A 16,133-nucleotide genomic window follows, 5' to 3' on the forward strand; every position below is an offset into this window, starting at 1 on the left:
TCCAGGCTCGCTGGAGCCAGAGGAGGTGAAGAAAAGAAATGATTTGGAGGGTCGGAACAAAATCTGCCGGCCCATTCAGAATCCTCAGAAAGCTGCGATTGTACATTTAAATTTGTTGATGTTGGAGGACATTAGCGCTCCCCCTGTTTAATACATGCAACACATTCACGGATGAGTGGAAGAAAGTGCTGGAGAGGCTGAAAGAAAGGGAGTGTTGTTATTGAATTACAGGTGATGGTTGCTAATTGGGCCCTCCAGAGGTTGTGTGTGTGTGTGTTGGTTAAGTGTGTGTGTGGCTCTAGGGATGTGGAGCTGATGAAGCTGTTAGGGTAAAGTGTGGGGCCCAGCATAGTCTCTGAGTGCTGTGCTTCAGAGGCTGTCCTGTCCCTGTGGAGGAGCGCTAATGGAGGCCACCAAGCCCTGATGAATTACACCCATACGGGACGGAGGGAGAGGCGACACCGCCCGAGGTGACGCTGCTGTAATTGAGGTTGCTGCTGAGCCGGATGAGCGTGTGGTTCGCGATCAGCTGTGGGCATCAAGCAACACGTTTGGACCGAAGCTGTGACAGCGGCGGCATTATCGCCCACCGTGGCTCTTGGCTCGGTCCCAAAACCACGCCACGCTAGCTTTTTATAAGAACTAATTACATCGGTGACACGACAGCGACTGGACTATCGGGAGTCCCTGACAAAAGAAGTGCTTCAGGTCTAACGTCAGAGGCGGTGATTATTCTGGTCGTTGTTTTTAGTGATCGTGCTCTGTGATGTTACCAGTGGTGCTCAGATTTGAGTTTTTATTCTGGCGTGGAAGAAAATAGGCTGGCTGTAGTGCTGAGCAGGGCAGTTCCACGTTGTAACAGTCAGTCAACTGGAAGAAAACAGCAACTTTCAGCAGATAGAAATCAATGAATTGCTCGTCCAACCTGCTGAATAACTGATAATCATAAGCTTTGTTGGATAAACAGTTTCATCTGCACCTCCCCAGTAGGACAGAGCAGGCAGATATCAACCCTGGAATCCAGCCGCTGATGCTACGCTACAGCTGCAATGGAAAATCTTAGCTATCCACACCGAGACCGAACCTCCAGTAAGTAGATTAAACCTGATGGACAGACAGATGGATTTGGAAACAACTCTTAACTTTTATTATTCATGAAGTGGCAGCACGTCTCGTAAAATCCTGCAGTGTTTCCATTACTCTGACCACGTTGCTACATCAGCCCATACTGTAGTGTTCTCCTTTCTGCTGAGGGTTCGCCGCCTTCGCTGCCACGCGGGACGCCTCAGTCGCTTTGATCAAAGCCCGTCTGGCAACGGTCTCGCAGCTGCAGCGCCGCTGAGGTGTCACCCGTTCACCACAGACCCGAAGGCACGATGCCGCGGGGCTTCTCGTCGTTTTTGGTTGGTTTTTGCTGCTCAGACAGGATTTTTTATTTGTTTTTCCGGTTTATACATGAGAATCTGGCCGCCCGTGTGTGCGGAGGATTTTGTTTGCTTTGCCACACTTCTTTATTACCGCAGCCACCATAAAAGTGTCAACTTGTGCCACTCTGCAGTGACTGTGCAGTATAAATTTAAATCTGCTGCAGGGAGGTAAAGGCATGTAGGACTTAATCTCACTGCTATAAGGTTGCTGTATGGACGCTCCCCACTCGGTTTAATACTAGTTTTCCTCTGTTTGGGACTTTCTTCCTGCTCCATGTCACTTGCTCAGCACACCTGATGCTGCACCTGATGGAACCATTTTGAAGATGTTGTAGTTGCCACCCCAAACCACTAGTTGGCAGTGTGTTTTGCATGATGCAGCACGTGCGCAGACGCCTCCTCCTTAAGAACAATAATGTGCAAAGCAAATTAAAATTGTCCGATCGGCCTGATGACTATAGCCGTGGTGCACATGCACAGCTACTTCCTGTTTCAGAAAACTGTTGTTGTTTAGAAGTGTCGCCTGTTTTCAGGGACCGGAAATTTTAAGTGAACGAAAACCGAAACATGGCAGACGTTTTTCACCTTCTGGGTCGGTTTGTGTTTCAGGTGAAGTGTTTCTGTGTCCCGTCGAGATGGGGGCTGAGCGCGGTGGGTAATGTCACCTTTCTGGGCTGAACCCGCTACCGACAGGTTACGTTGTGGTGCCGAGCTGGTAAAAAGGCAACACAGAGAAGGTAGACAGAGGCCCAAAGCCAAGCCATCAAAAGATCAGGTTAATTATTGTGTTCCAAGCATACCTGGAAACTAACAATTCCCATTTAATTATAGATTAAGTGCATTTGGATAAATAATTATCTTCACCATTCGCTGCTTTTATAAAAAAAAAGATTATTACATTTAGCCTGCAAACGGAGCTTAAATGTATTTCAAAGCCTGCTTGTGTGTGTTTGCTTGCATGTCTTGATTGTGTTGATGACTCAGTGTGTGTGTGTGTGTGTGTGTGTGTGTGTGTGTGTGTGTTTACATGCAGCCTGGCAGGTGTGCCGGGGTTTCAACCCCAATTATAAGTCTCACAACTACCGCCTGACAACGTTGCAGCAGACAGGCTCCAGCATACAAATGCCCCCCCCCCCAGCTGTGTTGCATAAGCATGCACCCAGAGGAGCACTGTGCTGGGAACACTGGGAACACTGGGAAGAGCAGCTCTGGGAGTTTAACACCTACTTATATCTGTGCATTGTTGTCCAGGATTTGGTAGATGTTTTGGTAAAATGCCTTTGGAAGTTAAGGCCTGTCTGGGTATTCACCTCCCCCTCCTCCCCCTCCTGCATTGTGAGACGCACACCCACACCCACACACGCGCGCGTGCGTGTGTGGGTGTATCCCCGTAGACATTAAGGGAAATTGCTTTGCACACCTGCTGCAGGCAGGATGAAGTTTTTGTATTTTTCTTCACAAAACAGCTTTAAGTTGTTGATTTTTCATGTTTTCCTGAAGCACAACTGAAAAGAAAAAGTAGGCTAGAAGCTCATTACCCCCCCCAACAGCCCATTTAAAGGGAGGTTCGTGCTGCTCAGACTTCTTTTTTGCCCAGACGGGTTTTAAATATTTGATTATTAAACAAAAAAGATCATTTGAGCGTTTTCAGAGGATCCTCCAAAGACGAACTCTCCAGGTTTGACTGCCAAACTAAAGACAAAGTGAGTGCTGCCTTTGGTTGGAGGCTTTCCCCCTGAAAGCATATGGGCCATGTCTGTGCCACGCAGCCATGAAACCCTCCGCCGGGGCTGCCAGCGCTCTCATAATCGGGCACCGGAACAGTCTCGTCTTCCAGCTCGACTTGCCGACGAGCCTTCAAAAGCAGGCTAACTATAACCACCCCAAATTCAATCAGCAGGGGGAACAGGCGTCATTCTGAAGGGCAGAAATGCCAATCCAGCCAAGGCTGTGCACCAGCGAGCTGCCTGCAGACTCACGCCGGCTGCCGCCTGCTCCCGACATACAGTAGACGGCAGATTTGCCCCCGCGGAGCCAAAAACAAGGCGGTCTTGTGGAGTATTGTGATGTAAGCCGGTGGGTTGGCGTGAAGCAGCCTGCTGGGTTTTGAATCAAAGATAGGGAAGTCGGAGGCCGCCGCTCTCTCCGTCCTCCATCTGTGTCCCGATTTATGAAATTAGTCTGCCGACTGGATACACAGTCTCATTCATTAAGGCTTAAACGGTGAGGAAATCTGGACTTTGCCGTCACCCAGGTGGATTATTGAAAGGTTTGGTTCCCAAAGCTGTCGAACCAAAGAAATATGAGAGAAAATGTTGCTGGTTTCTTCGCGCTTCAGTTTACAGACGGAAGAGTCGATAATTAGGCACCAGCCTGGACAAGACCGATGCTAAATGCTCAGATTAGGTCTGACCTGCAGCCAGTTCGGGCTCAGCCTCCAGCGCGCACCTCAGAATGAGAGCAAACATTTGGAAGGATGCTAGCTAAGCTCGCAGCTGACCTCGGCGTGACCAGGCCGCCGACGTCAGCAGTGTTATTCGAGAGCAACTTTGTGATGACACCAGTTGCCTGTCTGTGACTGGGAATGTTTAGAAGCTGCTCGCGGTCATGCGTACCTCCCTCGGGGAGGGGGGGGGTTGTGTTTCAGAAGGCATGTTTCTTTTAGTACGCGCACAAAGTCGAATGAATCTTCGTGGCAGGAAAAGTCACTTCCTGGACAGTTTCCCAAGGAGTTTTTGGGAGGGGGTTTGAATACAAAGCAGATGAGAAGAAGAGCACAGCGAGTGTAGGATCGCTAATGCAGCAGCACCTGAGGGGCTTAAATCAGGCCAACGATCATGATAAGATGGAACTTTCCTTGATACACATTTTAATAGAATGGAGAGATTAATTCTGCTGGCAGGCCTGAACCACGGAGAGGACAATTTTATTAAAAACAGGTCAAAGTTGGTCCAGGATTAGTGCTCGCTTTCTTTCTCCGCCCCAGCATCCTTTCATGGCTTCACTCCCAACAAGCACAGGCATACGGAGGTCTGACTGGGAGGATGTTAACCTCGTTACCCCCGTCAGACATCAGCCCCTCCCCCACCCACAGCAAAGATGGACACTGACAGGATGGAAAGCAGTGCTGCAGCAACTGTGCATGGAATGCCCCCAACTGCAGCTTCCTCCATTTCAGCCACCCTTTTTCCTTCTAATTAACCAGTCTCGCCGCAGGGCATCGCATTCGCGCGGGGGTCAGAGGTCACGATCGGCCCGAATTTGGGAAAATGTGATCCGCAGCGGAGGACAGGTTGGAAGTCTGGGTTCTCGCGGGATTGAACCCAGCTGTCCAGAAAGCCCAGCTGATTCCACAGAGGAATCCGGGCTGTTTTATAACCGTAGAATACAAGGTTGTTCTGTGCTTCGGGGTATTTTACTGTCAGGAACCGCAATTTATGGCCTAAACCTGCAGACGATAAGCAAAATAAATAGTGTTAACTTTCAGGTATAATTCCATTTGTGTTGTCCTGACTGACTCCAAGGCGACCTCGCAATTTTTTCTGTTTATCCCAGTTTGATCTGACAAAGTCCCTCAGCTGTTCTATTGGCTGCAATTAGATGGGTTGAATTTGGACTTGTGGGATGGAGAGAGGAGCTCCACACCAGCAGATGCAGGAAAGCCTGAACAGCACTCTGCCGACAGTGGAAAATAACTATAATTTAGAATAAAGCGCTGGCGGTTAACACCGAAAGACCTGATGCAGGCGGCGCGCGGCTGTTCTTCACCTCCGAGACCGGCTGAAAGTGGAACTGAGGTATCACATTTATTTAATTAAACCCCAGCAGGGCAGCAGCAGTCATATATAACGCTCACCATCTCGTTGCACACTTCTGCTGGGTCAGCTTTCATTTTTTCCCCTGTTTTTTTTCCAAACCCACACGGTATTGTTTCTGATTCCGAGGTGCAGCGCGGCGGCTGCGGCCCACTCGCATTCATGCGCATCAGGCCTGGAAAGTGCCCAGTGTAATCAGGCTTTTTCCCCTCGCCGAGAACTCGAGAGGTCTGAAGTCTTTTTGTTGGCGGGGGGAAGGCAGGCGGCTTGGCCCGGCACCAGCGTGGAAGATATCAACCTTTTTCACGGGTGTTTTCCTTGGTTTCGCAAGCTTTGATGATGTCGCGCAGCTGTGAAATGTCACGGAGGGAAGAGGTGGCGCCGTGAACCGACGTTAGCTGCTAAAGCTGGGAGCCCTGGCGGAGCTGATGACGGCGCTTTAGCAGGTTGTGACACCAAAGCCACGATGAGGAGGAACGAGAATCACGGTTTTGGCCCAGATTTGCCCCCCCCCCCCCCCCCCGTAGCTGCCACATCTACAAAACAGTCCCATTTGCCTCGGAGGCTTCAGAAAAGTGTCATGCTTTTCATATCAGCCCGTTTGCCGCCTGTTTTGCTGACGTCGGGATAGCGCCGCGTCCGTCCGTATATGGCTGGGAAAGCGTTGCGTAAGCGCGTTTCACATGAAAACGTTGGCTAATGCCCTGACTTCCAGGTCCAGATGTGCCCCCTGTTTGACACGAGAGTGCTGTGCGTTCGTGTTTATGGAGCATTTAACAAATCCCCGTTTCCTGTTTGAGTTGGTATTGATATCCGTCATGCTGTTTCCAACTTGTGCTTCATAAAAGTCTGATTACTTTTAAATGAACGCGCCAGGATGCCAGACCTGTTAGATTGAGCTCATTAGCAGAGTGGCATCACCTGGTGGAGGACAGGAAAGGTTCCTGGCCACCTAAATCACATTAAGAGGCTCAAAACTGCATCATTTTACAGAAAAGTAGCATCTTTAGGAAGTAAATGAGAACAAATCTGCTGGTCAAGCTGGTTTTATACTTTTGCACCAGTTAAACGGGTAAAAACAAACTCTTACATGAGACCAGGGAAGAGTGTGTTTCATCCCAGTTCAGTTTGATATGCATTGTTGGTTTCTCCTCTCCTACAGTGTGTCATGTGGAGGGAGGCCATGTGCTCAGAGAATCCTCCTCCCCCCTCAGCACAATGGTCTGGTTCCCTCCCCCCCCCCATGCCGAGGTGGCCTCTGCAGTTTCTCAGTAGTGGCAGCAACCTTTCCAACCTCTTTAGCGCCGATTGGTGAAGCGCAGCCCTTAAGCTGGGCCGCTCTCCCTCCTCCTGGGCTGCTGCTCTTTCACTGAGGCGCTGTGCTTCAGTTTGGGGGGGGGGGGTTGGCTCGTCTCTGTGGTGTTTACCGGCTGCTCGGCGCGTTAATCTGCTATCAATGTCATGTTTGTGCGGCTCAACTGTTTGATTTTGTGCCATCATCTCTCCGGTATGAGTCTCAGTTGCCCGAACGCCATTAAAAAAAAAAAGGGTCGAATTTTAATTGCTAGCTTTCGCTGCTTCCGCTGACGGGGACGCCGTCGCTGTCGCATGTGGAGAAGCTGCACTCGCGACTTCATTTCGTACTAACCGAATTCGCCGCAGCTCAATAGCACAGTTGGCCTCCTTTGTGCGTGATCGCAACCCCGTAAAGACGAATCATAACGGCGCCGAGCGCCGCCCTTTGTGTTTTTTATTATCATCAGATGCTTTAGGAAGTATTTGTGCGTTGGGTTTGACAGTGCAACCAAATGGTTTTCAAGATTTTATCATCATTAATGACTTTTTTCCCCATCTGCTTTAATTTGAACCTTCATTTCCTAGATGGGGGGGTGGTTGGGGCAAACTGGGTGATTTATCGACGTATTCGCTTCGCTAGCAAGCACAGGTAGGCAGGTGGGTAAAGTCCAGGTAAACAGTGAGGTGACAGACAGACCATGAGCACAAAGCCAGCAATCACAGGAACAAAGAGTCCCGGCTGGCGCTGAACCAGCAACCGATGAGAGAAATGAGCCGCAGGTGTGCAGACGCCCAGGTGAGGAGGTCCAGGTTACATGAAGGCACACGGCAACGGGCCTGCGAGGAACTGGAAGTGTGTGTCTCTGGGTTTTTTAAGAGGATTTTGGGGGGGAAGTGATGAGGTTTGATGCTACTTGATGTCTCAAACTGGGCCAGTAAAGCTTGAAGGCATTATCAAATAGTTCAGGGGCCAACAGGGGGCAGATCATGTCAATGAATGAGTGAATGAGCCTTTAGCAGCTCTGTGTGGGGGAGCCTGTGCTGTGGGTGCAACGTGCCCTTAAAGGCCCCCACAGGTGATGTGTGGCGCTTCCACAGGCCTGGATACGAAGCAGATGAGCACGTGCTTAGTTATTTAGAAAGCTGACAAGATTTAAAGGCACATGCCAAAGGGCAGAACTGCATGAAATGGAATTAGAGAAGGAAAGAAAATGCTAGTGCAGCAGTTCCTGCACACACACACACACACACACACACACACACACACACCACACACACACACACACACACACACACCCTCTGCAACCCTGAGTAATGGCTGGGGTTTTAGGCAAATTGAATCAGTTGCTTCTCTCTCCATTGAGCTCTTGCTTACCTCCTGGCACTGAAACCCAAGCTATGGGATTGATTTTTGCCCTCTCACAGTCGGGCCGCTGCCACGTGCCCCGGGACGTGTTCCGGTTTGGACCGGAGCTGCCGAGGAGAGGCTGGGGGAAGCACCCTCGCTGTGCTTTACTCATCTTGTGCATGAACAGGGTGCATGAACACCAGGTCTGCGCTGGCAGTCAGTTCCTGTGTGACTGTTGCTCTGAATGTGAGGCGGTCTGCTGGGAGTACATCTTATGTAACGTCCCTACTCATCCGTCCCCACGGGTCCACATCAGAGACTTGTAGAAAATAGGGTCAGTCCAGCTCCATTTAATCGTTTATCCCTGCCGAGGCAGCCATGACACAGCACTCTCTCTCTCTCTGTTTGTCAAAGCGTAATAGAGAGCAGCTCCGACAAGCAGAGCATTATATCTGTGATTAGCCCACGAGCATCCTACTCACTGCTGACTGAAAATAGTCCCGCAGAGGGGACGCCGGCTCCGTGACTCGTGGTTTGAAGTCACTGTGGAACATAAAGGAAGGCAGCCTTCATCGGCACGCTGTAGAACGGAGCGTTGAGATGCACAAAAGTTCCGGAGTATGAAACAGAACCGGGGCTACGGTCACAGCTCTCCTCTGCAGAGAGAAGGGAAACGCCCTGCTGGATTATTGAGCGTGTGTGTGTGTGTGTGTGTGTGTGTGTGTGTGTGTGTGTGTGTGTGTGTGTGTGTGTGTCTTTGAGAATGATCGTGCAGCCTGATTGACCACCTGTCTGCCTTGTTCTCCACACACAGCGACGGGCTTTTAGGTTTTTCAAAGTGGAATATGTGCAGTACTTTAGTCTTGGTTTTGCTCTAAACATCCAAGATTAGAATCACGACGTAGCTGTAACTGAGGTATCAGCTGACCTGAACCGAAGGCTCGGCCGAGACAGACTTTCACCCGAGGCTGAAGCGACGTGAGCGCCAGGCAGCTGGTCTGAGATCTGCCGTGAATTATTGGCGCCGTAATTCTGTTGCCTCGGCGTCAGCAGTTAATCAGCTGATAATCAAAAACGAATTCTTCTGGAGTCGGAAAAATGCAGGGAATTTTCGCGATTTAACTTATTAACATCCCAGGAGATTCCAGTTGTTACGGGGGATCAAAGCATAATATCCAACCTGTAAAACGCAGCATCCTGTTGTCAGAGCGCCGCCTGGATGGGCTGATTAGAGTGACTGCTTATTAAGCTGAGCAGGGACTGAACTGAGGTACATAAACAGGAAGTGACCAGTGAAACACCGTCCCCACGCCACATCCTGAAGGTAGAACTATGGGGGGCCTCAGCCGGGGTGTGTGTGTGTGTGTGTATTGTCTCCACTGCCTCCTAGGGCTGTTTGAGGGTTAACACCTGGTTTTAAGGTTTAGGTTGGTCTATTAGTTGCGATGGGAGGGTTAAGGTGAGGGACTGAAGAATGTGTTGTGTGGAAGTCCTCACAAAAATAGAAGTACAAATGTGTGCGTGTGTGTTTTTAAAAGTACCATGTTAGAATATGACCCAGTTGTTGTCATAGTGAGTTAAATCCTGCTGATCCTATACTTGTCAAACAAATACAGTGTGTGTGTGTGTGTGAGAGTGTGTGTGTGTGTGTGTGTGTGTGTGTGTGTGTGTGTGTGTGTGTGCTGTCAGGCAGGTAGCACTAAGCCGTTGTGGCAGCTGAATGTCAAAGATGCATCTAGTTGGCAGCTCATGTTTTACTGACCGTCGGGCTCGGAGGGACGTCGGAAAAACCCACAAAAGTCGACGCCGCTTCGGCTCCAAACTCAACAAACACAAAGCCCTTTTTTTTTTCTGTTGTGAGGAAAGGTCAGAGGTCAAAGGGGAAGGCAGCTCACAAAGAAAATATCCAGGAGGTGGCAGGAACAGAGACTTTTCAAGGCTTTTCAAATTCAAAGTGAGTGTTTTTCCACCGTAATGGGAGAGTTCCACACTTCCTGTCCTGCGTGAAACGAAGTGTCCTTCATTCATTTGATTTTCTGTGGTTTTTAATCACACGTGTTTGCACGTCTCGTGCGCTCTCCTTAGAGTGAAACAGGCTTTTTATTGTGCCGTCCCAGCGATAACGCCTCCCAGCCGCGCTTATTTATCTGTCGCGTGTGCAAATTGACACGTATAGAATGAATCCACACAGAAGCTGCCTCATTCTTTAAATAAAAAAGGCATTTTCGGCGCTGTTGAGGTTTTATTTGCAGCTTCGGGGTTGAGGTTTAGGGTCAGCCTTAATGAGAGTCACCTCCGTGACTCCCCCGAACAGAGTCGGGGGGGAGTTTATGTAATAATCTGCTTTAATCCGCAGCGACGCGAGTGTTTATCTGCCTGTCCGATGAACTCCGGCACCAGACGGAGGACGGCGTGGTGCAGAGGTGCACCTCCAATGGCTGATTTTCTTCAGCAGATCTAATAAACCTGAGATCAGAGCGAGCTGAGGGCGTTGCGTAACAGCCCGCGGTACCGCCGCCCCCCCCGCCCGGCACCACTCATGACACACGGGCGTTGCAGATGACTGATCGACCGCGTCTTCCCGCCGAGTGCAAGGTTGAAAACGCCATTTCTGACGTGGCAGGTGCTGCTTGATTTCCTCTTTTTCTCTCTGAGGTCATTCTCACCTCACGTGAGGCCACACGTTTCAGGTGTGGCGGCGTCCTCTGACTCACGCCTGGGTCGGCGGCGCTCGCAGCGAACAGGACGCTTTGGGGAAATGATGTCAGGTGTCAGGTTTGAACCGCTCATGGGACTTTTTGAAAAAGTTTTCAGAGGCCCCGGACGCGTGAAGTAAATTATTTTGTGAAATCCCACATTCGTCAGAGGCGCCGGCGTCTCTGAGAGGGAATCTTATCACAGTTTCCACGTAACTTGTCACAAACTCGACTATTTCAGGCGTGTATTAGAAAGTGGAGCGGAAGAGTCAGAACTTTAAAATTTTCCCTCCTGGAGCACAAAGACTTCCTTTTAAACAATAATCACTTCTTTTGATACGGAGCGCTGAGAGATGTGCCTTTTAAAAGAGGATCCTCAATCTCACAGGGACTAACCTAGATTTCATAATCTTCTTACCAGAGACTTCAGGTAGGTAAACTAGGTGTGGGCAGACTCTCAAATTTACCTTTTTGGTAATCTGCTGCTCTTTCATAAAAGCTCAGATGCCGTCGGTGTCGTATTTTACCGCGTTATTGCGAGTATTTAGCTTTAAAATGAGAGTTTTCTGTGCGTCAGCGTTGGTAACAGGCTGACGGAGAGCGTCCATACGTGCTGGTGGTTGTGACGGTATGCTCCTACGAGGACGATGCGGTCTGCCTGCAAACACAAAGGAAGGAGAGGGGAAAGGGGGGGAGGAAGACAACAAACCTCATTAGAGCTTGAGAATATTAAATTATCCATCTTTGCTCACTGGTGTGCAGCCTGTCTCACCCTCAGGTGTGTTCAAAACACACATTTTCCTGTCAAAGCACACGGGTTCACTCCGTTTCAGCAGCTTATGGTATATTTTGTTTTAATATAGGGCAGATCTGTGGTGGCCCCCTGGTGGCTGCATGGGGAACAACACGTTTGTGCTCCATGATGGAGTCTGTAAGCTTTAATCTGCTTTCAGTTTAAAGTAACAGTAGATTGGTTTCCTGGTGAATATTGCTAAAACCTGATTTTAAGACACTTCCTTCTGTCATGTGTGTGTGTGTGTGTGTGTGTGGGAGAGAGGAGGAGAGAGGTCCAATGGGGTCTGATTGAGCACCTGGGCTGAACAGGAAGCAGCTGGAGAGTCCTGATTACTGTGGACACGCACGTGCACACACACACACACACACACACACACACACACACACACACACACACACACACACGGCAGATGCCGTATCCTTGGAGGCAGTGGGAGAGACCCTGACCTATGGATTTCATAGCTGGCTACAGCAGGAGGGGCTTTCCTGCCTTTCTAGCTGTGGAGCGTGTGCTTATCCAGAGGTGGTTGGCGGTATTCCGGCAGGGCCACGCCCCTCCTGCTGTCTGCGCCGCTGCGTCTCAGCCCGACGTCACGTCCACTCCAGCCCAACTCCTCGTGTGGCTCAGTGCTGCAGGCTTTTACACTCGATACAGGTCTAGAAATCTAAAGCAGCGTTTCTATTTAAAGTAAGGATTCAATGATTAAGGCGGATTTTTAAAAGAAATACACCTAAACATCAAAAAGCTTAAGTATCTGGATGGGAGTCAATCAAAGCCCCCAATTATAAAGAAGATTTCACGTAAACGTGTAGTTGTGTCGCATAATCAGGACAAACCAGAGCACAGGTGAGAGCATTTCACTAGTCACCTGGCTGGTGATTAGGTAACAGTCAGATGAGGATGAGAAGGTGTCGCTCCCTTTAACAAGGAGCTCTGCAGCTGCTCGCCATGGTAGTGGCAGACAGACAGGCAGACAGACAGGCAGGCAGACAGAGAGAGAGGCAGACAGAGAGACAGGCAGACAGGCAGACAGAGAGACAGACAGACAGGCAGACAGGCAGGCAGGCAAACAGAGAGACAGGCAGGCAGACAGACAGACAGGCAGGCAGGCAGACAGAGAGACAGGCAGAGAGACAGACAGACAGGCAGACAGACAGACAGACAGGCAGGCAGACAGAGAGACAGGCAGGCAGACAGAGAGACAGGCAGGCAGGCAGGCAGACAGCTTTACCGATGTATACATCTGTGTTTGGTCTCTCTCTCTCTCTCTCTCTCTCTCTCTCTCACACACACACACACACACACACACACACACATGCACAAAAACACAGTGGGTAATTGTCTGTTAGTGTATTGGCAGGGGTCCCACACTGCACAGCTGCACTGGGTCAATACACACACAGACACACACACTCGTACAGAGAGAGAGAGAGAGGGAGAGAGAGGGAGGGAGAGAGAGAGAGAGAGGGAGAGAGAGGGAGAGAGAGGGCGGGAGAGAGAGAGGAGGGAGAGAGAGGGAGGGTAGAGTCTTGGTGTCTGATTAGTTTTGCTCTTCTTTCTTCATGTCTCCTCTTCGGCCATGCAAAGTTCTACCTGCGCCGTGTGTTCAGCTGCTCCTGGGATCAGTAAATGCCGCCGTGACCACGTCTGTCAGCTGACTCTTCAGCGTTGTCGCGTGCTCCCGAGGCGGCTGCTGCTCAGGTCTTCACGCCTCAAACATCCCCAACGCCGCTCGACGACTCCACGAGGACCTCGGAGGCACCGCTGGTGTTCCCTGAAAAGTGCCTCCGCAATGTTTCCCACAGCTCCAAAATGAGTTGAACTGGGAAAACTGTGGAAAAACTGTGGAAAACTGTGGAAAACTGGGTGGCTGCCTGATGTGTTGCAGGTATCAACGTCACTTCAGGCTAAGTTGCAGCGGCGCTGCAGCTGGACACGAGTCGCCGACGTGTCTGGAAGAGCCGATACTCTTCTGAAGCGAATATTCACTCATGACTCGTCTATTTTGGGCTTTTCCTCTTCCTCTCTCTGCCCAGCCGTCTACCTTTGACCCAGATACGGGGACATGTGGTCCATGTAGGGATGTGTTGTGGTTAGCCAGACGCGTGCGCTTCCTCTCCACGCTCACATGTCCTGATGTGGGTCTGCAGCAGCCAGGAAGCTGCTTCCAGGCTGTTCTGGCCGGTTTTCTGCTCATGCGTTTGCCTCGTTTTCATGCTTTTGTCCCGCTAATGCACGCCGCTGCGTAGCTTCGCCTCGGGTTTGAGTACCACCCTGTGATACGCGCATATTTCCTCTGCTATCAACCATCCAGCTGAGGAGGTGAAAGAGGTTTAGCGGTGCGGCTCCAGGCCGCCGCAGCACGACTGATATGTTTGATTAGCTGTTGCCTCCATCGCCCTGGAAACCCTCACAAGCTCCTCTGTGAGGAGAGCGCCGGTCCACAACGGTGACCTCTTGAAGTCCTCCTATAGAGGTATTTTACAGCAGAGTTTGCAGATAACCTCTCACCCAGCTCCTCTGTCTCGTATGCAAACGACTCCAAGTGGCACCTCGGCTTGTTTCGCTTTCAGCAGCGTCTCCAACAAAGGCCTCGCCAGCAGCAGCGGCGTGCAGGCCTGCGCAGCAGCGGGCAGCTTTTTCAGTTTGATTTATAGTTGTTTGCGTTCGTCCTTTTGCTTGTTTCTCCGTTCCTGAGAGATGCAGTGAGCAAAAATGTTGTTTCTGTCAGGAGATGGGAAACGCAGCCCGGAGTTGAATAAAACCTGATTCCTGCCGGTGAAGGAAGGCCTGGATCTGGGCCCTCGGGTCAGAGTTCAGGGGAAAATATCAGGCCAGAAAGTAGTTGGCGGTAATAATGAATTGACATGTTCTCCGCTGGAGACGTGGATGGCAGGAAGGGAGGAGGGCTATTGTCTAGACTGTTCTTTCCCTTTCTTAGTCTCTGCGCCCCAGATGGAGGATTAACAGTTCACTTGACGCATTGTTGTGATGATGTAGACAGGTCTCCCTTTGTGTCTCATTCCCCGTCAGGACGCACACACACACACACACACACACACACACACACACACCCAGGGGAAAGTTGTTCCACAACATTAGTCTCATGCTCTGCTGGCTGCTCCCCCTACCGGCTGTTCACGGAACTGCACCATGGAAGGAACGTTCAAACGTTTTAGACATTTCTCTAAAGTATTTTATAGACTCATTCTACAGATCAGTTAATTTGAAATACTGATGTCTAAAAAGGGTTGATATGAAAAGAAGTCTAATCACATTATTACCTGCTTCAAAGAACGAATGAAATTGATTAGTTTTGAGAGATGTTGTGGTGCAGATCTGAGCAAGAAAACATTTTAAGGGTAATTAACTGATAATTTATTAATTTCTTTCCTTAACCGGGGGTTTAGATTGATACCAAACGTCTTTGTCTTCGTATTTAGACGTTCGTGACTAACACTGATTCTATCAGCGCAGACGCGATAAGATACATCCTGTTCCAACATTTGGCAGAGTCTCCGCAGTCAGCAGGGAAGGTGTGTGTGTGTGTGTGTGTGTGTGTGTGTGTGTGTGTGTGTGTGTGTGTTTCGCAGCATCTTCGTTTTGTGCAGGAGTACATTTAACACACACGCAGAGCTGTCTGTTTGCAGGTGGTGTGTGTGTGTGTGTGTGGTGTGTGTGTGTGTGTGTGTTCACACAGGCCCGCCACCACAATAACAACCCAAACTTTTCTCCTCATTAGGCGCCACAACACCTCCGCGTTCGTTTCCCTGCAGAGAGCGTCCAAACACACACATGCGTATGCATTAGCACAGACAAGACCGCGGACACACACACACACACACACACACACACACGTGTCCACGGTGAAAGAAGCAATTAAAAAGCTAAACCCTTGTAGTCGCCCTCACTTCCATCCCTTTGTGTCTCTACCATGTGTGAGTTCGGCTCCGTTCAGCTGCTTTCCCTGATAAACCAGTGTGTTTTCTGTGCCGCACGGAGGGGGCGAGGACATCTGCACGCTCGCCGCTGGGGCGTTGGGATGTTAGATGTCGTCTCAGGTCCTTTTATTTTCCCCTCTCTTGCTCAATCAGTAGTTTCCCTGTAGAAGCTCCGCGCTAATGTTCTCCTGTGCAGAGATGCTTTGATTAGAAGCTCCGGTCCTCCAGCAGAGGAGGTGAAGATCTGACACATTAGCATGTGTGAACAGAGCTGTTGCCTATTTTAGGGCTGAAGTGTCTCAGCTCGCTGGTCCTTCGTTATTATTTTCATTAAGATGTCGACCTGATGGATCCATCATTTTCTTGTTTTGGCCTCTTCTTCTAGATTTCTGGCGAGGACGGCGTGACGCTATATTTCCCGTTCAGGAGACACGTTTACACGTTTCGCTGCTTTGCATGATTACAGCCGCGTCTTCTGCCGTCTGGAGTTGCTGTTAACTGCCTTTGTTTTGCCTCCTTGATGTAAATCCGACACTAATTACAGCAGCAGGACGCCGACCTCTCGCTAATCACAATTCTAACAAGCTAGCTGCTGAACTCTGATGATGATTTCCCCCCTTTTTGCAGTGACAAACTTCAACAATGGCTTGGAGGCCAGCTCAGACTCGGACGACGAGGACAAGCTGCACATTGTGGAGGAGGACAGCCTGCAGGAGCCTGAGGCTGCCGCCGCGGAGGGGCCCCCCCTGCAGGACGGCCACGCCGCCGCCACAGTATTGCCCCACAACGGCGTGAACGGAGGTACGAGGTCGCC

The 16,133-nt window shown here is 50.2% G+C and overlaps 1 protein-coding gene across 3 annotated transcripts in view; it reads left to right on the forward strand.

The window, feature by feature from the left end:
• The window catches only part of LOC130538600 (zinc finger E-box-binding homeobox 1-like), a 33,259-nt gene that overhangs the window by 6,798 nt on the left and 10,328 nt on the right, over positions 1-16,133 (forward strand). For all 3 annotated transcript variants that reach the window (XM_057056343.1, XM_057056344.1, XM_057056342.1), the window contains exon 2: positions 15,947-16,120. In XM_057056343.1, the coding sequence (XP_056912323.1) occupies positions 15,947-16,120 (174 nt within the window). The remainder of the gene's footprint in view (positions 1-15,946; positions 16,121-16,133) is intronic.

Source organism: Takifugu flavidus, chromosome 15, assembly GCF_003711565.1.
Source record: "Takifugu flavidus isolate HTHZ2018 chromosome 15, ASM371156v2, whole genome shotgun sequence".
NCBI lineage: Eukaryota > Metazoa > Chordata > Actinopteri > Tetraodontiformes > Tetraodontidae > Takifugu > Takifugu flavidus.